Source organism: Hemitrygon akajei, chromosome 11 (assembly GCF_048418815.1).
Source record: "Hemitrygon akajei chromosome 11, sHemAka1.3, whole genome shotgun sequence".
NCBI classification, from domain to species: Eukaryota; Metazoa; Chordata; class Chondrichthyes; order Myliobatiformes; family Dasyatidae; genus Hemitrygon; species Hemitrygon akajei.
In genome coordinates this window covers 73,232,393-73,255,757 of record NC_133134.1, presented here as the reverse complement: position 1 = coordinate 73,255,757, position 23,365 = coordinate 73,232,393, and the positions used below count along the sequence as shown (strand labels likewise).

The 23,365-nt window shown below is 45.8% G+C and overlaps 1 protein-coding gene across 1 annotated transcript in view; it reads left to right on the top strand.

Annotated features, from left to right (window-relative positions):
* The window catches only part of LOC140736347 (zinc-binding protein A33-like), a 50,796-nt gene extending 32,442 nt beyond the window's left edge, over nt 1-18,354 (top strand). Inside the window, exons 4-7 of the mRNA XM_073062340.1 lie at nt 498-722; nt 1,633-1,655; nt 2,487-2,602; nt 16,479-18,354. Of these exons, the coding sequence (XP_072918441.1) occupies nt 498-722; nt 1,633-1,655; nt 2,487-2,602; nt 16,479-16,999 (885 nt within the window). The 3' untranslated portion in view covers nt 17,000-18,354. The remainder of the gene's footprint in view (nt 1-497; nt 723-1,632; nt 1,656-2,486; nt 2,603-16,478) is intronic.
* Nucleotides 18,355-23,365: the final 5,011 nt, after the last annotated feature.

Here is a 23,365-nt window from a genome sequence, read left to right as displayed (position 1 = left end):
CTTGATGGGGCGAAGGTCCTATTTCTTTGCGGTGTGATTCGTGTCAACTATGTCATTAATCCGGAGCCGTGACTTCTAATCCCACCAGAGAGTTTGACTCCTGTAGATCTGTTAGCCAAATAAATGCACAGCTAATGTCTGGGATCAACAACTGGCTGTAAGTCTGCAGGACCATTATGGAAACACATGCGGGTCACTGAGGTCCTTTAGGGAAGAAAATCTACCCTCTTGCAGGTTGTTTGATGCTCTAGGTTCCACCATTTGTCTTCTGACTCCAGTGTTGTGCTTGACTGTTAACCGTGCTTCCCAAATGGCCCAGCAAGCCACCCAAGGGGCAGTTGGGGATGACCAATAAATGCCAGACTGACCATCAGTAACCAGATCCTATAAAATTAATTATCTCAAAGAGGAAATGTTTTTCTTTTGCATTTACCTGGCACTATTTGTCTCTTTGAAACCCCTTCTCTTTTGCCACCCTGGGACCTGGCACCAAATAGAAGAGAAGAAAAAAGTTAAAGCAGAAAATTGAAAAAGATTTTGCTAAACTGATAGAGTTTCTGATTGAAGAAAGGGAGATATTTTTAGTACAGCTGGAGGAGGAGGAGCAGGCGGCTGCGGAGGAGATGGAAGCAGGGGAAGTGGACCTGACGGCCACCATCGTAGAGCTGGAGAAGTGCATCGCCAACATCCAGAGCAAGCTCAACCAGTCTGTCTCACTGGAGGTGAGGCCCTGTGCTTTGGTTGGAGGGTCCTGGTGGTGGTGGTTATGCAGAGCTGGGACTCTGGGTGGGAGGTTTGACGTTACCTCGTTTCTCACTTTGGTTTAGGCCCAAATACATTCTTACATTCTCATTCTTCCCCCTCCCCTATTTATTTTTCCTTTTTCCATCTTGATCACACACTTATTTCATACTTTTCTCTCTCTCTCTCTTTCCGGTGCTCACTCACTTCTTTCACCACGACTGCACGAAAGGGCAGTTACATCAGGATTAGTGGAGGTGGTTTGAAATGGAAGGCAAGAAAACTTGTACCTTGTTCCTTTATTTTTTGGGACAGTGAGCACTTTAATTCATACTGTTGCTGCCACCAGTGTAGAGAGAACTATAATCTGTGTCTAACCTGTGTATTACAAAAGTACATACATTGCAAACTTACAGTTCTACAGCATGACAACAAACACAGAGGCAATAACAGTGCCTAATACAAACTAAATTAAAGTGTTCTATCCCTCTCTGGGATGACGATTATTCCCTGTGGTTCCCAATGTTCCTGGAACACCTCCATTGTACCCGTGGATATCACGCGTTCTTTCTCCACGTTTACCTTTGCATGGGCATCCTATACAGCCAGCACATTGCACATTGATAGCCGTTCAGCCTGGGCTCTGCTACCCGCCTCAAGAACCCACAGATAGCTATCTTTGCCAACACCAGGAGCAGGTTCACTAGGACAACCTACTCCCTCTGGCCCCCTCCTTACTGGGTGGCCAAATGTAACTCTGCCCTGGGGGGTTAAGTAATGAGATAAATTTGAATGCCCCTTCACCCGATGAGGCTCTGGCTGTTTTAGCTTGAGATACTTAATGAGCTTAGAGATATTAATGCTATTACTTTTCTTTTCCTTGTTTTACAGGAAATGCTGGACACTATTTCTCAGTAAGTCCACACTCCTGTTTCCTTCTTTAACCTACGGATTCTGACATTCCCAATCAAGGCGACAGTATCTGGTGGGTGAGGGTATTGGGTTGGAAACCAACTCTTCAGGCAGTCAGTTTTTTCCCTGATTCTTGCTCAAATTAACTGGCAAACATCTTATCTGGACAGCTTCTGGTTTCAGTCTCCCCTTCTCTCTCCTTGTGGAATCTTCCCTTTGCTTCAAAGAAACTTTGGGAGAAGAGGTTTCTCCTGAATTCCAGATCTGATCTATCAGTGATCCTGCTCACAGAAGCTCTTGGGAAGGAGTTGGGGCTTTGTGTCACATTCTTGCAGAGCAGGAGGTCACTTGGCCCATCGAGTCTCTGCCAGCTCGCAGAAAACATCATCCTCAGCCTTATTCCCTCAGTTATTCTCCTTCAAGCTCATTTGTTTATCAGTTACCCCCTGTCCTCCTGCCTACCCACACTAGGGAGGCAATTAACCCACTGACCCTGCACTTAATTTGCTACATGGGAGGAAAGAAACACCTGGTGAGAACCCACACTGTCATAGGGAGAGCGTGCAAGCTTCCCATCTGAGGTTAGGATCGAAGCCGGGTCCTTGGAGCTATGAGGGCTGCCCAGGGATTCTTCCCTTTAATAACGAAGGAATGAGACCCAAGGAGTTCACTGTGGGTGTCCCCTTTTAGTTTGTGAGGCATTTTGTGCTTAGCAGGATCTCATAGCGTGTGAAGAGGGAGAGAGTGGGATGGAACAGATCCATCCATGGCAGGTTCAGCCTGCAAGGCTGGGGTTTAACCCTGACTGGTCTTCCTCTCCTGCCCTTTTGCAGGCCAATACCCCAGCTGGAGAAGCCTGCAAGCCAGAAGCTGAACACACATTGGGACCTGTTCACTGGACCCCTACAGCTCATCGCCTGGAAACGGTTGCAGGATGTTATCAGTCCAGGTAACTAAAACAATACCCCTCCCCTCCCAATACCCTAGCTTGGGGTGAATACATTACCCCAAGGAGAGATCTAGGCCATGGTGGATTGCAGCAGCACAAGCTCTCCCTGTGTTGAGGCTAACAGAACACATTGTGAGGCAGAATTTGACTTTATGAGATATCAGGTCAGACAAGAAAGTCAAGAAAGGGTACAGATAAGGCTAAGTATACAGAGTTATGTGGGGTATAGATAACAGAGTTATGTGGGGTATAGATAACAGAGTTATGTGGGGTATAGATAACAGAGTTATGTGGGGTATAGATAGAGTTATGAGGGGTATAGATAACAGAGTTATGTGGGGTATAGATAACAGAGTTATGTGGGGTATAGATAGAGTTATGAGGGGTATAGATAACAGAGTTATGTGGGGTATAGATAACAGAGTTATGTGGGGTATAGATAACAGAGTTATGTGGGGTATAGATAGAGTTATGAGGGGTATAGATAACAGAGTTATGTGGGGTATAGATAACAGAGTTATGTGGGGTATAGATAGAGTTATGAGGGGTATAGATAACAGAGTTATGTGGGGTATAGATAACAGAGTTATGTGGGGTATAGATAACAGAGTTATGTGGGGTATAGATAACAGAGTTATGAGGGGTATAGATAACAGAGTTATGTGGGGTATAGATAACAGAGTTATGTGGGGTATAGATAACAGAGTTATGTGGGGTATAGATAGAGTTATGAGGGGTATAGATAACAGAGTTATGAGGGGTATAGATAACAGAGTTATGTGGGGTATAGATAACAGAGTTATGAGGGGTATAGATAACAGAGTTATGTGGGGTATAGATAACAGAGTTATGTGGGGTATAGATAACAGAGTTATGTGGGGTATAGATAACAGAGTTATGAGGGGTATAGATAACAGAGTTTTGAGGGGTATAGATAACAGAGTTATGAGGGGTATAGATAACAGAGTTATGAGGGGTATAGATAACAGAGTTATGTGGGGTATAGATAACAGAGTTATGAGGGGTATAGATAACAGAGTTATGTGGGGTATAGATAACAGAGTTATGTGGGGTATAGATAACAGAGTTATGAGGGGTATAGATAACAGAGTTTTGAGGGGTATAGATAACAGAGTTATGTGGGGTATAGATAACAGAGTTATGTGGGGTATAGATAACAGAGTTATGAGGGGTATAGATAACAGAGTTTTGAGGGGTATAGATAACAGAGTTATGTGGGGTATAGATAACAGAGTTATGAGGGGTATAGATAACAGAGTTATGTGGGGTATAGATAACAGAGTTATGTGGGGTATAGATAACAGAGTTATGTGGGGTATAGATAACAGAGTTATGAGGGGTATAGATAACAGAGTTTTGAGGGGTATAGATAACAGAGTTATGAGGGGTATAGATAACAGAGTTATGAGGGGTATAGATAACAGAGTTATGTGGGGTATAGATAACAGAGTTATGAGGGGTATAGATAACAGAGTTATGTGGGGTATAGATAACAGAGTTATGTGGGGTATAGATAACAGAGTTATGAGGGGTATAGATAACAGAGTTTTGAGGGGTATAGATAACAGAGTTATGAGGGGTATAGATAACAGAGTTATGAGGGGTATAGATAACAGAGTTATGTGGGGTATAGATAACAGAGTTATGAGGGGTATAGATAACAGAGTTATGTGGGGTATAGATAACAGAGTTATGAGGGGTATAGATAACAGAGTTATGTGGGGTATAGATAACAGAGTTATGAGGGGTATAGATAACAGAGTTATGTGGGGTATAGATAACAGAGTTATGTGGGGTATAGATAACAGAGTTATGAGGGGTATAGATAACAGAGTTATGTGGGGTATAGATAACAGAGTTATGAGGGGTATAATTTTCACTGAAGTTGGGTGAGATTTGTACTAGAGGCTGTGGCTTAAAGATGAATGGTGAATTATTTAAGGGAAATCTGAGGGGGAATTTCTTCGCTCAGAATTTTGAACAAGCTGCCAGTGGAAGTGGTGCATATTGGTTTGATTGCAACATTTCAGAATCAGGTTTATTACCACCAGCATGCGTCATGAAATTTGTTAACTTAGCAGCAGCAGTTCTGTAACTTCTCAGTCAGGATTATGGGAATGATGGTATTAAATGCTGAGCTATAGTCAATGAACAGCATCCTGACAGAGGTGTTGTGTTGTCCAGGTGTTCTAAGGCCATGTGAAGACCCATTGAGGTTGCATCTGCCGTTGACCTATTGTGGCAATAGGCAAGATACAGTGGGTCCAGGTCCTCACTGAGACAGGTCTAGTCATGACCAACCTCTCAAGTGTATTTCATCACTGTAGATGTGAGTGCTGCTGGGCAATGGTCATTAAGGCAGCTCACATTATTCTTTTTAGACATTGATATAATTGTTGCCTTTTTGAAGCAAGTGGGAACTTCCGCCTGTAGCAGTGAGAGGTTAAAATGTTCTTGAATACTCCTGCCAGTTGGTTGTCACAAGTTTTCAGAGCCTTACCGGGTACTCTGTCAGGACTTTCGCCTTGCAAGGGTTCACCCTCTTTAAAGACAGCATAACACTGGCCTCTGAGACAGAGATCATGGGGTCACCAGGTGCAGCAGGGATCTTCACAGCTGTTGTTATATTCTGTCTTTCAAAGCAGGCATAGAAGGTGTTGAGTTCATCTGTTAGTGAAGCATTGCTGCCATTCTCGCTATTGGATTTCACTTTGTAGGAAGTAATGTCTTGCAGACCCTGCCAGAGTTGCCGTACATCCGACGTCTCCTCCAACCTCCTTTGAAATTGTCTCTTCGCCCTTGAAATAGTCCTCCGCAAATCATACCTGGTTTTCTGGTACAGCCCTGGGTTGCAGACTTGAATGTCACAGATCTAGCCATGTGGGCACGTACTCATCCACGCAGGTTTTAATGAAGCTGGTAACAACTGCAGCATACTTATACAGATTTGAAGATGAATCCTTGAATATGGCCCAGATCACCAATTCAAAGCAGTCCTGTAAGTGCTACTGTGCTTCCCTTGTCCATACCTACTTAGTCCTCACTACTGGTGCTGCAGTATTCAGTCTCTGCCTATACTCAGGGAGTAGAAGTACAGCCAGGTGATCAGTTTCCTGAAGTGAGGGCATGGAATAGCATGGTAGGCATTCTTGGTGGTGGTGTAGCGATGGTCCAGTGTGTTATTTCCTCTGGTATTGCAAGTGATCTGTTGATGGTAATTGTTTAGTGATTTTTTTTTTAAGACTGGCCTAGTTAAAATCCCCCAAAATGATGGTGAAGACATTAGAGTGTGCTATTTCGTGCATGTTGATCCCATTGCTCGGATCATCTAAAGCCTGATTGATATTGGCCTGAGGTGAAATGTATTTTCCTACCAAAATGATCACGGAAATCTCCTATGGTAGGTAAAATTGATGACACTTAACTGTAAGATATTCCAGGACTGGTGAGCAGAATTGGGACAGGTTGATACATTCGTGCACCAAGAGGAGTTGATCATGAGGCATACTCCTCCACCTCTGCTTTTGAGAGACTATAGATCTATTCTCACAGTTTATAATAAACCCATCGATCTGAATTGCTGCATCCGGTACGGAAGGGGTTAACCAGGATTCCATGAAACAAAGGACACACGCGGTTGTAATGTCCCTCTGATTCAGCACTCTAGCTCTGAGATCTTCAATTTTATTCACCAGAGACTGCATATTTGCCAGCAAAGTAGTTGGTATTGGGAGCTTAAAAGCCTGTTTCCTTAAATGCACGTACCCCTGACCTGCAGCCATTTTTCCTGCGTGGAATACGTCCACAATCGGCATTGTTTCCATCAGTTTTAAGCAGCGACAGTTCAGTTCATCGCATTAAGATATCTTCGTTAACTGTACTGACCTTGGAAGCAGTTGTGTTTTTCAGCTGTATCAGGCTGAAACGAGAATATTTAATCGTATCCATTGAGAGTTCTGCTGCCACACGAGTTGCCACTTGAGGCGCCCAGGACTCGTTTTAGGAGGTGTTTGTATAAGTACATGGCTGGGAGGGGTATGAAGGGCAGTGGTCCAGGTGCAAGTCTATAGGCATGGGCAGAATAATAGTTCAGCATGGGTTAGATGGGCTGAAGGGCCTGGTTTTATGCTTTAGTGTTTTATGAGTAAGGCTGTAAGGGTTTTAAAGAGTGCAGGTTCTTTCTCCCCTCGCCAGTGGTGGAACAATGAGAATTAGGGGACAAACAAGGGTCTAGAATAGGAAGAGTGTGGTGATATAGGGGTTGGAGGAGATAACAAAGGTAAGGAGTGGTGTAGTGGTCTGGTGGGAATTATAGAAATAGAGCTATTGAAGCCAAAGTGAGTTATAGGAAGGGTGTAAGGGACAGAGGATAGTTATGGAGATGGAGAGGGGTGTAGGAACCAGAAGGAGTTTTGGAGATGGGAAGGGTTTAAGTGATAGAACTGGGGCTTATAGAGGAATTAAGGGGTATAGGGCTGGAGGGAGTTGCAAAGATAGGGAGGGGAGTAAGTGATGGAGGGAGTATTAGATAGAGAGAGGAGTAGAGGTAGAGGGAATTGCAGAGATAGGGAAGGGTTCATGGAAAATTATATCATTATGTAGCGGTGTGCTACACGCAGCGCTAAAATAACGACACGGAGTCGGTAAACTGCAGTCAAAGTTAATTTTATTCAAACTTCACAGCTTTGTTTTAAAGCCTCCCTCATCCCGCCCCCCTGGGCGTGGATGCTCCAAGAGACACGTACTCACAAACCCCCGCAGGCTTTTCTCCCTTTGTTGCGGACTTAGCCTTTGTGCCTGCATGCTGGGTAATTGTGAGCCGGTTCGAGTGTGCTAGGAGGTGGGTCGCCACATAACCCCCCCCCCCCCCCTAGAACCGGCGATACACCCCCCAATGTCCACAGTCTGGGCCGGACCCTGTTTGGGAGGTCGGCCTGTGCGCCGCGGTGCCGGAAACTCGACTGGTTGTGCCAGGTCCACATGGGCCGGTTTGAGTCGGTCCACCGTGAAAAGCTCCTCTCTCCCCCCCAATGTCCAGCACGAACGTGGACCCGTTGTTCCTGAGCACCGTGAACGGCCCCTCATAGGGCCGTTGCAGCGGTGGCCGATGCCCGCCCCGTCGTACAAACACAAACTTATAGTTCTTCAGGTCTTTGGGTACGCAGGTCGGGTTCTGCCCATGCTGCGAAGTGGGTATGGGGGCCAGGTCACCGAGCCTCTCGCGTAGTCTGCCCAGGACCGCTGCGGGTTCTTCCTCTTGCCCCCTTGGGGCTGGTATGAACTCCCCGGGGACGACCAGGGGTGCGCTGTACACCAACTCAGCCGACGAGGCGTGCAGATCGTCTTTGGGCGCCGTGCGGATGCCGAGTAGGACCCAGGGAAGCTCGTCCGCTCAGTTAGCTCCTCGCAGGCGGGCCATAAGAGCCGACTTTAGGTGACGGTGGAAACGCTCCACTAGTCCGTTCGACTGTGGGTGGTAGGCAGTGGTGTGGTGCAGCTGTGTCCCCAAAAGGCTGCCCATAGCAGACCACAAGCTGGAGGTGAACTTGGCGCCTCTGTCGGAGGTAATGTGGGCTGGTACACCAAAGCGGGACACCCAGGTGGCGAGCAGTGCCCGGGCGCAAGATTCGGAGGTGGTGTCGGTGAGTGGGATCGCCTCTGGCCGTCTTGTGAACCGGTCCACGATAGTCAGGAGGTGCCGCGCTCCACGCGACACTGGCAGGGGGCCCACGATATCCACATGAATGTGGTGGAAACGCCGGTGGGTGGGGTGGAACTGCTGCGGCGGAGCTTTGGTGTGCCGCTGCACCTTGGCCGTCTGGCAGTGCATGCACGTTCTGGCCCATTCACTGACCTGCTTGCGGAGTCCGTGCCAAACAAACCTGCTGGAGACCATCCGGACTACAGTCCGGATGGAGGGGTGCGCCAAGTTATGAATGGAGTCGAAAACATGTTGCCACCAAGGTGCCGGGACGACGGGACGGGGCTGGCCGGTGGCGACGTCACAGAGTAGTGTCCTCTCACCTGGGCCTACGGGGAGGTCCTGGAGCTGCAAACCAGAGACTGCGGTTCTGTAACTCGGGATCTCCTCATCTGCCTGCTGTGCCTCTGCCAGCGCCTCAAAGTCTACCCCTTCGGAAAGGGCGTGAATGTTAGGGCGAGAGAGTGCATCCGCCACGCCATTGTCCTTACCCGAGACGTGCCGGATGTCCGTCGTGTATTCGGAGATGTAGGACCGATGGCGCTGCTGGCGGGATGACCAGGGATCGGACACCTTCGTGAACGTAAAGGTAAGTGGTTTGTGGTCCGTGAACGCGGTGAAGGGCCTACCTTCTAAGAAGTACCTGAAATGCTGGATTGCCAGGTATAGCACCAACAGTTCCCGGTCGAAAGCACTGTATTTGAGCTCGGGTGGCTGCAGGTGTTTGCTGAAAAATGCCAGGGGTTGCCAGCGGCCCGCGATGAGTTGCTCCAGTACCCCACCGACTGCCGTGTTAGATACGTCCACTGTGAGGGTGGTAGGGATGTCCATTCTGGGGTGCACTAGCATCGCGGCGTTCGCCAAGGCTTCCTTCGTTTGAATGAAAGCGGCGGCGGACTCCTCGTCCCAGGTAATGTCCTTGCTCGGACTGGACAGCAGGGCGAACAGGGGGCGCATGATCCGGGCAGCTGAAGGGAGGAAGCGGTGGTAGAAATTGACCATACCTACGAATTCCTGAAGGCCTTTGATCGTGGTGGGTCGGGGGAGATGGCGGACCGCATCTACCTTAGCGGGCAGAGGGGTTGCCCCGTCTGCAGTAATCCTGTGGCCCAGGAAGTCAATGGTGTCAAGCCCGAACTGGCATTTGGCCGGGTTGATTGTTAGACCGTACTCACTCAGTCGGGTGTCGAGTTGACGGAGGTGGGACAGATGCTCCTGACGACTGCTGCTGGCTATGAGGATGTCGTCCAAATAGATGAATGTGAAGTCCAGGTCGCGTCCCACCGCGTCCATTAACCGCTGGAACATCTGTGCGGCATTCTTCAGACCGAACGGCATGCGGAGGAACTCGAAAAGGCCGAACGGGGTGATGAGAGCCGTTTTGGGGACGTCGTCCGGATGCATCGGGATTTGATGGTACCCTCGGACGAGGTCTACCTTGGAGAAGATCCGTGCGCCGTGCAGGTTTGCTGCAAAGTCCTGAATGTGCGGCACAGGATAGCGGTCCGGTGTGGTACCCTCGTTCAGCCTACGGTAGTCGCCGCACGGTCTCCAGCCCCCTGTGGCTTTGGGCACCATGTGCAGGGGGGAGACCCATGGGCTGTCGGACCGCCGGATGATCCCCAATTCCTGCATCCTCTTGAACTCCTCCTTCGCCAGTCGGAGCTTGTCCGGGGGAAGCTGCCGACCACGGGCGTGGAGGGGTGGTCCCTGGGTCGGGATGTGGTGCTGTACGCCGTGTCAGGGCATGGCTGCCGCGAACTGCGGTGCCAGAACTGATGGGAAATCCGCCAGGACCCTGGTGAAGTCATTGTCGGACAGCGTGATGGAGCCGAGGTGAGGGGCTGGCAACTGGGCTGCACCCAGGGAGAACGTCTGAAAGGTCTCGGCGTGGACCAGTCTCTTCCTGGGCAGGTCGACCAGTAGGCTGTGACCGCAAAAAATCCACACCCAGAAGCGGTTGGGCTACGGCGGCCAGTGTGAAGTCCCACGTGAACTGGCTGGAGCCGAACTGTAGCTGCACCTGATGGGTGCCATAGGTCCTTACTGTGCTGCCATTCACGGCCCTCGGGGGGGACCCGGTGCCCTGTTGCGGGTGTTGTAACTCGTCAGAGGTAAGACGCTGATCTCGGCACCGGTGTCGACCAAAAAACGGCGTCCCAACCGCTTGTCCCACACATACAGGAGGCTATCCCGAAGGCCAGCTGCCATAGCCATCAGCGGCGGCTGGTCCTGGCGTTTCCCGGGAACTGGCAGGGCGGGTGACAACGGCGGGCTTCTGCGCCCCACCGCTGGTGGTAGAAACACCTTTGTTCGTTGGGCTCCCCACCGCTGCCTCTGGGGTTAGCGGGCTCTGCGGCCGGGCCTGGACTGGTTTGCTGCTGGGAGTGTGGCCGGGTGATCAGTGCGATGGACGCCCCACTCACCTTCTTGGCGTTCCACAGCAAGTCCGCCCGGGCTACCACCTTCCGGGGGTCGCTGAAATCCGCGTCGGACAGCAGCAGGTGTATGTCCTCGGGCAGATGCTCTAGGAATGCCTGCTCAAACATGAGGCAGGGTGTGTGTCCGTCGGCCAGAGACAACATCTCATTCATTAAAGCTGATGGAGGCCTGTCTCCCAAGCCATCCAGGTGCAGTAAACGGGCAGCTCGCTCGTGGCGTGAGAGTCCGAAAGTCCTTAGGAGCAGGGCTTTGAATTCTGTGTACTTGCCTTCCGCCGGGGGAGACTGTACGAACTCCACAACCTGGGCCGCTGTGTCCTGGTCGAGGGAGCTCACCACGTAGTAGTAACGGGTGTCCTCTGAGGTTATCTGCCGAACGTGGAATTGGGCTTCCGCTTGCTGGAACCACAGGTGAGGTCGTAGCGTCCAGAAGCTTGGCAGTTTCAACGAAACCGCATGAACAGATGCGGCGTCGGTCATCTCCGGTCCAAAATCGTTTGGACCGTCGGGGTCACCGATTGTAGCGGTGTGCTACACGCAGCGCTAAAATAACGACACGGAGTCGGTAAACTGCAGTCAAAGTTAATTTTATTCGAACTTCACAGCCTTGTTTTAAAGCCTCCCTCATCCCGCCCCCCCGGGCGTGGATGCTCCAAGAGACACGTACTCACAAACCCCCGCAGGCTTTTCTCCCTTTGTTGCGGACCTAGCCTTTGTGCCTGCACGCTGGCTAATAGTGAGCCGGTTCGAGTGTGCTAGGAGGTGGGTCGCCACAATTAGTTAGTTTCAGTACTCTAAGAAGGGTGAATGTGCTGACTCTACTGTGAAGACTGCCATAGCCAAATTGCTTCTCTTTCTTGCTTACTCTCTCTCTCTAAACTCAGCAACTCCCTTCTCAGAGACACTGTCACCCTAAGACAGTATAAGTTGAAAGGCCGAGATAGAGTATTCATGGAGATGTTTCTAATAATAGGAGAGTCTAGGACCAAAGGACTCGGCCTCAGAATAGAAGGACATCCCTCTAGAATGGAGATGAGGTGGAATTTACTTAGCCAGAGGGTGGTGAATCTGTAGAATTCATTGCCACAGATGGCTAAGTTATTGAGTACATTTAAAGTAAAGGTTGATAGGTAATTAATAAGGGTGTCAAAGCCTTTTGGGAGAAGGCAGGAGAATGGGGCTGAGAGGGAAAATAAATCAGCCATGATTGAATGGTGAAGAAGCCTCAATGGGCCAAATGGCCTAATTCTGTTCCTGTATCTTATGGTCTTATTTAAAAAGGCAGTCCATCCTCTTCACCCTCTCAGCAGGTGATCTGGGATGGGCAGAAAATACTTGCTTTGTGGCAATGCCCTGTCCCTTAAATGATTAAATATGGCCTGGAGGTTGTGCAGAGAAGCCACTGAATTCAGTATGTGCAACACAGGACCAGGTCGTTCTCTGTGTCAGTGTTTCTGTCTCAAACCAGCCGCCTCCTGCACTTCTCCCAAACCCATCTTCCTGTGGTCATCCCAATTGGCCCCACACCCATGCCTACATTTCAGGTAAACCTCCTGCCTGTGTAGGGGCAGAACCCATACTTTCTCTCCATTCCCAGCCTCCTGGGGCATCGGTTTTCTCCTGAATTCCTGATGGAATTTTGCAATAGAGTTGGACAACACCTAAACAGGCCCTTCTACCTACAATGGCCCTGCTGACCTTTGTTGTCCATCTACAATAATCCATTTTGCCTGCATTAGGGCTGCATCTCCTATGTCTTGCTTATTTCTCTAAAATCCTCTCAAAATGTAGCATTTGTATTGACTCTACCACCACTTCTGGCGGCGCATTCCAGATATTAATTATGCTCTGCATAAAAATAAAACAGCCTGAAGATCGCTTTTCTCCCATTTCTCACCTTAAAACCATGCACCTGTTTTCAATGCCTCTAACATGAGGAAGAGATTTAAACTATCTGTGCTATCTTTGTTGTTCCTAATCTTAAACACTTGCATCAGGTCACTCCACGTCCTCCTTCATTTCAAGGAAAACAAACCCAGTCTATAACTAAAGTCCTCCAATCCTCCATGTTCATGAATTCTTTGCCAGACCCATGTCGTGGTTTTGGAGGAGGGCAGATAGAGCTGCTGTTTCACAGAGCCAGAAATCCGAGTTCAGTCTCAGTCTTGGGCATTGAATATGTGGAATTTGTACCTTCACCCTCCAGGGGTGTGTGTTTTCCCCAGACTTTCCAGTTTCCTCCCACATCCAAATGATGTGTGGGATCCTTGGGCTAATCAGCTGCAAGTTGCTCCTTCGATGTGAGGGTGAGGGTAGAATCTGGGGAGAGTTGATGGATAATGTGGGGAGAGTATAATGGGATTGGTGTAAATGGTCAGAATAGACTTGAGGGGCTGAAGGACGCTGTGTCAGTAATAAACCATTTCCTCGCTGCACACGTCCTTGAGATTTGGGAGGAAACTGTGACACTCAGAATGCAGTTACAAGGAGAACATGCAAGGTCCACACAGGCAAAACTGATATCATGATTGAAACTGGGTAGACTGGAGTTTTGAGGCAGTGACTTCAAGAATTCACCTCACCTCTGGTCTAAGGTGACCTCTTAGTTCTGTTCTTCCTTGAGAAGAAGTACAGTGGCATGCAAAAGTTTGGGCACCCCTGGTCAAAATTTCTGTTACTGTGAATAGTTAAGTGAGAAGATGAACTGATCTCCAAAAGTCATAAAGTTAAAAATGAAACATTCTTTTCAACATTTTAAGCAAGATTAGTGTATTATTTTTGTTTTGTTCAATTTTAGAGTTAAAAAAAAGGAAAGGAGCACCATGCAAAACTTTGGGCACCACAAGAGATTTGAGCTCTCAGATAACTTTTACCAAGGTCTCAGACCTTAATTAGCTTGTTAGGGCTATGGCTTGTTCACAGTCATCGTTAGGAAAGGCCAGGTGATGCAAATTTCAAAGCTTCATAAATACCCTAATTCCTCAAACCTTGACCCAACAATCAGCAGCCATGGGCTCCTCTAAGCAGCTGCCTAGCACTCTGAAAATTAAAATAAATGATGCCCACAAAGCAGGAGAAGGCTATAAGAGGATAGCAAAGAGTTTTCAGGTAGCTGTTTCCTCAGTTCATAATTAAGAAATGGCAGTTAACAGGAATGGTGGAGATCAAGTTGAGGTCTGGAAGACCCAGAAAACTTTCCAAGAGAACTGCTCGTAGGATTGCTAGAAAGGCAAATCAAAACCCCTGTTTGACTGCAAAAGACCTTCAGGAAGATCTAGCAGACTCTGGAGTGGTGGTGCACTGTTCTACTGTGCAGCGACACCTGCACAAATATGACCTTCATGGAAGAATCATCAGAAGAAAACCTTTCCTGCATTCTCACCATAAAATTTAGCGTCAGAAGTTTGCAAAGGAACATCTAAACAAGCCTGATGCATTTTGGAAACAAGTTCTGTGAACTGATAAAGTTAAGATAGAACTTTTTGGCCGCAATGAGCAAATGTATGTTTGGAGAAAAAAGGGTGCAGAATTTCATGAAAAGAACACATCAACTGTTAAGCACGGGGGTGGATCGATCATGCTTTGTGCTTGTGTTGCAGCCAGTGGAACGGGGAACATTTCACTGGTAGAGGAAAGAATAAATTCAATTAAATACCAGCAACATCACACTGTTTCGAACCCCGTAACTGGGTCAATTACCAGCAAAGATAGAGAGGCCCGTTGAAGTCTGATGGTACTATTTTTAAATGTTTTTATTTATAAAGGGGCACAAAAGTAAGGTTAATACATTCAGATAATCTACGTCATCAATACTCAATCTAAAGCGCGGGTATAGTAATAATCATCAATAAGAAGTGGCTCTATCGTTTTGTCTAGGGGTAAAAATATTGTCCGATGGAAATATAAAAGTCTCGCAAGTTCATGCAGGCTTTAGCCTTTTGGGGACCGCTGGGTTTCACTTGTTGGAGAGAGAGAGAGATTTTTGGTGAGAAAAGAAACTTGCCCAGTCTGTAGGACGCAAACCATTGAATCGGGAACGTGGGTTCCCCGTTGTTAGTTTGAAGTCCTTTTCGGTGTTATCAGCCACCTGTTCCCCAGGCCAGGGGAAATGGACCACACATGGCTTCCGAATAGCCACGGGAGCAATGAGCGATGGTGTCTCCTTCTGGTGTGTCGCTAGGGGACTGCCCCCTGCAGCCCCTCTTTTATCTTGACTTGCAGGGTTGTAGATGTCAATCAGGGTAGGGTGATGCAATCCCTCCGCCCACATTGCCCGAGGGTGTGCACGTAGCCCAGTCCACAAAGGTGTCTCCAAGAAACAATGGCCAAATCCGTTGCTTTGTCCTGCTGAGGATTCTCTCTCATTTCCTGGGTCCAAGACCTGAACTAATAGCGATCTTGCGATTCTCAGGAAGGAGGGGGCTGGGATCATAACAACACCATCTGTAAAAAAGCTGAAAATGAAAAGAGGATGGCTTCTACAACAGGATAATGATCCTTAACACACCTCAAATGGACTGCCTCAAGAGGCGCAAGGTGAAGGTTTTGCCATGGCCCTCACAGTCCCCCGACCTAAACATCATTGAAAATCTGTGGATAGACCTCAAAAGAGCAGCGCATGCAAGACAGCCCAAGAATCTCACAGAACTAGAAGCCTTTTGCAAGGAAGAATGAGCGAAAATCCCCCAAACAAGAATTGAAAGACTCTTAGCTGGCTAGAGAAAGCATTTACAAGCTGTGATACTTGCCAAAGGAAGTGTTACTATGTACTGACCATGCAGGGTGCCCAAACTTTTACTTTTTTATTATTTTGAAACTGTAAAAGATGGAAATAAAAAGGTGATCTTGCTTAAAGTATTAAAGAAATGTGTCATCTTTAACTTTATGCCTTTTGTAAATCAGGTAATCTTTTACTTGTTTAGCTATTCACAGTAACAGAAATTTTGACCAGTGGTGCCCAAACTTTTGCATGCCATTGTATCTTCTCCACATCTGTCATATCTGACATCTCTTGCATGGTTCAACTAAGTTCCTTCTCTCTCTTCTAAACCCAAAATATCCAACTATTTTTACCACTATACCCCACTTGGTCCACCTATCAGTACAGTAAAACTTCTTAGAGCTGCTTCTAATGCATTAAGATCCTGAAAGAAGGAAACTAATAATTGCACAAGTTGAGGTGTGGTCGGGGTATAACCAATGTTCACCTCCACTACTCTGCGTTGACTAACGTGTTGAGCTAGATTAAAGCCTCAAAATCTTAGAGCTGAAAATGAAGCATGTTCAGCACTATCTGCCTGCATTTAACTCTTCTCCCTCTCTTCCTACTACCATCAGGCAGGAGGTGGGGGGTCTCGGGTCCCACAGTGCCTGGAAGCGGTTGGTGCCCTAAAGCAATTAGGCTCCTGGACCACCTGCTCACCTCAGCACTGAACTCTGCAGCTCCCTTTTAATGTATTAGTTGTTTACTTTTTATTGTTTAGACAATTTGTCCTCTTTTGCACATTGGATGTTTGTCAGTCTTTGCTGTGTGTGTTATTTTTGTGGATTCTATTGTATTTCTTTGTTTTGTGGGTGCCTGCAAGAAATTGAATCTCAAGGTTGGAATACATAACTTTGATAATAATTTTACTTTGAACTTTGAGCTAGTGGGAGAGAGAAGGGAAGGAAAAAGATGGAACTTGACACCTGTTGTTGCTGCATTCTCTTTCAGGGCCGGAGAATCTCTATTTCAACCCCTTGACTGCCCACCCGCGCCTCCGCTTCAATAGAGACTGCACCATGGTGGAGTCCTCTGGCTCACGGGGTCAAACCTCCGATGACCCCGAACGTTTCAGCTCATTCCACGGGGTGCTGGCCACAACCCACTTCAAATCAGGACGGCACTACTGGGAGGTGGAGGTAGGAGACTCGCAGGCCTGGTACCTGGGCGTGACCTGCATCCACAGTGCCCGCAAGGGCTACATCAAGCTGGCACCATCCAACGGTTTCTGGAGCATCTGCAGGCTGCTGGACTACTGGAAGAACAACAAGCACCGTCAGCCTCTGGAGGTGACCTCCAAGCTCTCCAGGGTAGGTGTCTACTTGGACTTTGAGGCTGGCCAGGTCTCCTTCTATGATGCCTGCTGCATGGATCTCCTCTGCACCTTCAAGACCAATTTTCGCTGCCCTGTTGCCCCGTTCTTCAGCCCCAGCCGGGGGGTAGGGAGCATCCTGAAGCTATGCCACTTCTGAAACCTGAGCCTCTTTGCACCCCGCCCACCCCCAAAGGTTTCTCCTCCCCCACCCCAACAGTCCTGCCTTCTAGATATTAAGTAAATGTGGAATGATACTGTACACTATTCTGCCTGAGCTTGTTAGTGATTCCTTCTGTAAAGTGGCAAACTCACACCCACTCCCCCTCAAAACCTCATTTGTGAAGTATAACACAGAGGGTGAGCACGTATAACGACACAGGTAGAGCTGCTGTCTCACAGCTCCAGAGACCCAGGTTCAACCCTGAATTCCAATGCTATCTGTTCTCCCTGTGGCCATGTTGGTGGGATAGTTGGCTGCTGTAGATTGCCCTCCCAGTGGGGGGTAGAATCTAAAGGTGGGGGGAGTTGGTAGGAATATGAGGGAGAAATAAGTGGGAAAAAGTACTGATGGGGATATTAGGAGAATAAACAAATCACTACAGACCAGCTCTCCAAAGGACCTGTTTCCATTTTGCATCTATCTTCACATTTCACAAGTAATCATTGGCACAACACTTGTCTCCTTCCACCCACCTTTTCTATCTTGGATCAAGGGATAAACATTGGAACCTGGTGTGGGTATTCTTCCACAGGAGGAAAGATGTATAGGAGGGGGCTCCCAAACAGGAGAAAGTCTGAAGATGCTGGAAATCGAAAGCAATACACACAATATGCTGGAGGAACTCAACAGGCCAGGCAGGATCTATGGAAAAGAGTAAACAGTTGATGTTTTGAGCCAAGACTCTTCATGAGGTCTGAAAAGAAAAAGAAGTCAGAGTAAGAAGGTGGGAGGAGGGGAGGAAGAAGTGGGGGAGGATGTGGGATCCTGTTGGAGATGACGGAAGTTGTGGAAAATTATGTGCTGGACACGGAGGCTAGTGGTGAGGAGGAGAGGGACCTTATCCCTGGTGTAGTAGCGGGAGAATGGGTTGAAGGTAGACATGAGCAAAATGGAAGAGATGTGGGTGAGGGCAGCATTGACGGTGGAGGAAGAGATGCCTCTTTCTTTGAAGAAAGAGGGCATCTTAGTAGTTCTGGAATGAAAAGCCTCATCCTGAGGGTGTAGAGATTTACCAGGATGCTGCATGGATTAGAGTGCATGTCTAGACAGGTTGAGTGAGTTAGGGGTTTTCTTCAAAGTTCAAAGTCGAATTCATTATCAAGAGTGCATACATGTCACCACATACAACCCTGAGATTCATTTTCCTGCAGGCATACACAACAAATCTATAGAATAGTAAATATAAACAGTAAAATGTAAACAAACTCTGCAAATGCAAACATAAATAAATAGCAATAAATAATGAGAGCATGAAATAGCAAGATAAAGTCCTTGAAGTGATATCATTGGTTGTGGGAACATCTCAATAAATGAGTGGAGTTATCCTCTTTTGTTCAAGAGCCTGATGGTTGAGGGTAGTAACTGTTTTTGAACCTGGTGGTGTGAGTCCTGAGGCACTTGTATCTTCTGCCTAATGGCAGCAGTGAGCAAAGAGCATGGCCTGGTGGGTGGTGAGGATTTTTGATGATTGCTGCTTTTCATGTAGATGTGCTCAATGTTGGGAGGGCTTTATCTGTGATTTACTGGGCCAAATCCACTACCTTTTGTAGAATTTTCCGCTCAAAGGCATTGGTGTTCCCATACTAGGCTGTAATGCAGCCAGTCAATACACTTTACACATCTATAGATAGATACTTTATTCATCCCCATGGGGAAATTCAACATTTTTTCCAATGTCCCATACACTTATTGTAGCAAAACTAATTACATACAATACTTAACTCAGTAAAAATATGATATGCATCTAAAATCACCCTCTCAAAAAGCATTAATAATAGCTTTTAAAAAGTTCTTAAGTAGTTTACTTAAATACATTGAGTCCTAACCCCGGCACTTTAACATATCTTACTCCTGGCGGTTGAATTGTAAAGCCGAATGGCATTGGGGAGTATTGATCTTTTCATCCTGTCTGAGGAGCATTGCATCGATAGTAACCTCTCGCTGAAACTGCTTCTCTGTCTCTGGATGGTGCTATGTAGAGGATGTTCAGGGTTTTCCATAATTGACCGTAGCCTACTCAGCGCCCTTCGCTCAGCTACCGATGTTATACTCTCCAGTACTTTGCCCACGACAGAGCCCGCCTTCCTTACCAGCTTATTAAGACGTGAGGCATCCCTCTTCTTAATGCTGCCTCCCCAACATGCCACCACAAAGAAGTTTGTTAAGATTTTTGATGTCATGCCAAATCTCTGCAGAGTCCTGAGAAAGTAGAGGTGCTGTTGTGCTTTCTTTGCAATTACATTTATATGATGGGTCTTGGACAGGTCCTCTGAGATAGTGACACCCAAGAATTTAAAGTTACTGACCCTCTCCACCTCTGATCCTCCAATGATTACTGGTTCATGGACCTTTGGTTTCCCTCTCCTGAAATCTACAATCAGTCCCTTGGTCTTGCTGACATTCTTGGAGTGAAGGAGGATGAGAGGTGACTTGATAGAGGTGTACAAGATGATAAAAGGCAGAGATAGATGTGGACAGCCAGCACCTTTTTCCTAGGGCAGAAATGGCTAATACAACAGAGCATAATTTTGAGGTGATTGGAGGAAAGTATAGGGGAAACGTCAGAGTTGGGTTTTTTTACTCTGATTTTTTTTACCAGAGTGGTGCGTGTGTGGAATGCCCTGCCAGAGTTGGCATTAGAGGCAGATACATTAGAGACATTTAAACTCTTAGATAGGCACCTGAAAGAAAATTGAAGGGTTATGTGAGAGGGAAGAGCTAGATTGATCTTGGAGTAGGTTAAAAGGTCAGCACAAAATTGTGGGCTAAAGGGCCTGTACTGTGCTGTAATGTTGTATGTTCTGTGACCATGCAGTGGTTCTCGTGGGGTTCACCAGTGGTCTGTGCAGTGTTTGTAACCATTTAGTGAATTCCTTTGAATAAGGGAAAAAATAAATGAGGTATGAAGAGGGGTTGAATTGGTTGGATTTATTTTCATTGGATCATAGGAGAATGATCGAGGTATATAAAATCAAAAGGGGCATAAAGGTTGCAGTCTTTTTTTCCCATGGTTGAGGAATCAAGAACTAGAGGGCATTGGTTTAATTGAGAGAGGAGAGAATTACCAGGAACCTGAGGGGTAACTTGTTCACCCAGTGGATGGTCAGTATATGGATCAAGCTGCCAGAGGAAGTGCTTGGGGCAAATAATTTAATTTGAAAGGTATATGCATAGGAAAAATTAGAGCAGTGGTTCCCAACCTTTTCTATGCTCCACACCCCTGTTTGAAATGTTTGATTAGTGTTCGCACCCCCTACAAAAGTAATACCACATTGGAAGATGAAGAAGTCCAATTTCTAATTTTTGAACCACAAATTGAACCACATATAATACTGCGGGTGAACAAATTGAATTAAAAAAAAATAAGCTTTTAACTCAGTGCATAAAATGCAAATATAAATTGAGCAATTAGATACTAATTTATTCAGAAAAAATTATAAACAGTAAAATCAATCCCAATTGTGAACATAAAATTCAATGACTTCTTTGCTCCTGCTTCTCATTTATGATTTTGTCAAAATGTGGAACTTCCTTGCTGACTGCGATCCGCAGGTCTGCCTGTGGATTCAGGCGATTCCTAGATGATGTCTTGATTGACAAAAGAGAACTGAATCCAGATTCACACAAGTATGTTGTTGCAAATGGAATGAGGACACGGAGTGCTTTTCCAAGTCTTGGGAACATATCCAGTGCTGCACACCAAAACTCCTCCAAAGTCTTGCTTTCAAATTGCATTTCAAGAGCTCGATTTGTCTGCAAATCAATAAGATCTTCTTTCAGCTCTTCATTTGACATTTTCTCCAAATTGTAGGAATATGGATTCATGAACCATTCTTCTGAAATCTTCAGGTCTCCTCAGCAAAATATCCGTCAAACGATTCTGACAGCAGTTCCAAATGAGCCACAATTTCTTCACGCACAGTAGAGTTAATGGTCCAGCATCATCAACCATCTTTTCTTTCTTTTTCAATCTTTTTATTATTATTATTAATATCAACAAAATAAAATTGATACATAGATAATGGGATTACAAACATACACATTTCAACTGAACATAAAAGAATACATAAGCAATGGTTACAGTATAAATGAGTATTCCCAAATCATGGACGATACAAGTAACAAATAAACAAGGCAAACCTAGGTATATCATAATATATATTAAAAAAAAAGAAAAAAGAAAAAGAAAAAAATTTATGCAAAAAAAACCTAATCTAATAATCTAATAACTAATAAGGAAAAAAAAACAAAAAAAGAAAAAAGAGAAAAAGAGAAAATGGAAAAAAAGGGCTGTTTATAATATCTCACAAAAATACAAAATCATCAGTGTTGTCAACTCCGATCCTCTCAACATATATAAAATTGAAACTGGAAAAACAAATAGGCTTGGAACAGGGTCATATTACATCATATGAAAATATTGAATAAATGGTCTCCATATCTTTTCAAATTTAATAGAAGTATCAAATACAACACTTCTAATTTTTTCTAAATTTAGACATAACATAGTTTGAGAAAACCAATGAAATACGGTAGGAGGATTAATTTCTTTCCAATTCAACAAAATAGATCTTCTAGCCATTAATGTAAGAAATGCAATCATTCGACAACCATCTTTTCTAGTGAAGGAAAATTTGAGAGACTGCCTCTTTGCATCCTTCGACATCAAAGATGAAATTTTTCTTTGAAGGCATTCAACTTTTCACAAGCCTTCAATATGTTTATCCCTTTTTCTTGAAGAGAAACTCTCAGGTCATTCATACGAGTGAAAATGTCAGCTAAGTAAGCCAGCATTTGGGCGAATTCCTGTGATTCCATTGCCCCAACCAGATCACATTCACGCTCCTCCAGAAAAACTTTGATTTCTTCCCGCAGTTCAAAGAAGTGGGTTAAAGCTTGTCCTCATGACAACCAATGGACTTCTGTGTGGAAAAGCAAAACTGAATGCTCACTTCCCAGATCTTCAAAATGATTTGAAGATGCGATGGTTCAAAGCATGCCCCCGATCCAGTTGATGATCTTCGCACAAGTATCAAGGACTTTCTTCAAATTTTGATTGGCAATGATTTTGATGCCAATGATCTTCCGCAATTGCTTGGGGCTTCTTGGATTTGGCCACTTTATATGCCACTTGAAGCAAGAAGTAGTGGTTTTTCAACAGAAACAAAACCTAACTTTGGAAGAGTTCCTTGTGAATCAAAATGAGCTCTTTTGATTTTCAATGACTCAACATCATGTCCTTCAACATCAGCTCCGCCATGCTTGTTCTTGAAGTGCTCTTGAAGCTTGGATGGCTTCAGATTTGAGTTGGAAAACACAATGCTACAAAGAATGCACTGGGGTTTTTGTAAGCCATCATTTCCTGTTGTGCGAGTGAAACCAAAGCACACAGTCATCATTCCATTTCCTTCTTTTTGACATGATGAAGGGTTAAGGGTAAAGAGAAAAATATGAGCTAATATGAGAAAAACCATCTGACTAAGTCAGGGATGAACGCTTTACTCAACCAGACACGCCTATAGCAAAGTATCGCGAGAAATACGCTTTCAAATATTATATTACGATATCTGTGGTTACGCCAAGATAAATCGTCAGGTGGAAATGCTACGAGGATGTGACGCAACTTATTAGGCTACTCTCTACTGAATTTACAGACCTATTTTCAATGATTACCGGAGATATGAACTACCATCACATGATTCAAAGTCCTCGGTGCTAACCATGATACCTCCTCAACTAACACAATTCAAAATTATCAACGATTCAAGAAAAAAACCTTTTAAGAGAAAAAAAACCTTTGAAATTCAAAAACTTCTTTAATGCATTGAGCCAAATACGAATGAATGACTTCAACTGCTTTTTATCAAAATGCGGCTTTTTAAAATTTTGTAATTGAATTATTTACCTACTGTCTACAGGTTTGGTTTTAACGTGAAGTTGTTACTTGGTGGTTGATTCGGGATGTATAAAGATTTTGGCATTATGAGATGATTTTTAACTCTGAGATGTAACCTTCTAGCTAACATTGATGAGACTCCTCAACTCTGAGGTGTAACTCTCAGGTAACGCTCATGAGACTCTTCAACACTGACGCAGGCAGTGGGAGACTGGAATGAGTTTATGTCTCTCTCGACTCAGGCAGCGGGAGACTGGAGTGTGCTTGGGACAAACTTTACTACCACTTCTCAAGGCACACTGGCAGCTGGCTGAGTGATGATTCGTGACTTGTCACTCAAGGACACAAGCCACTCTTTGTTGCACCCCCTGAAATTCCATCTCGCACCCCAGGTTGGGAACCCCTGA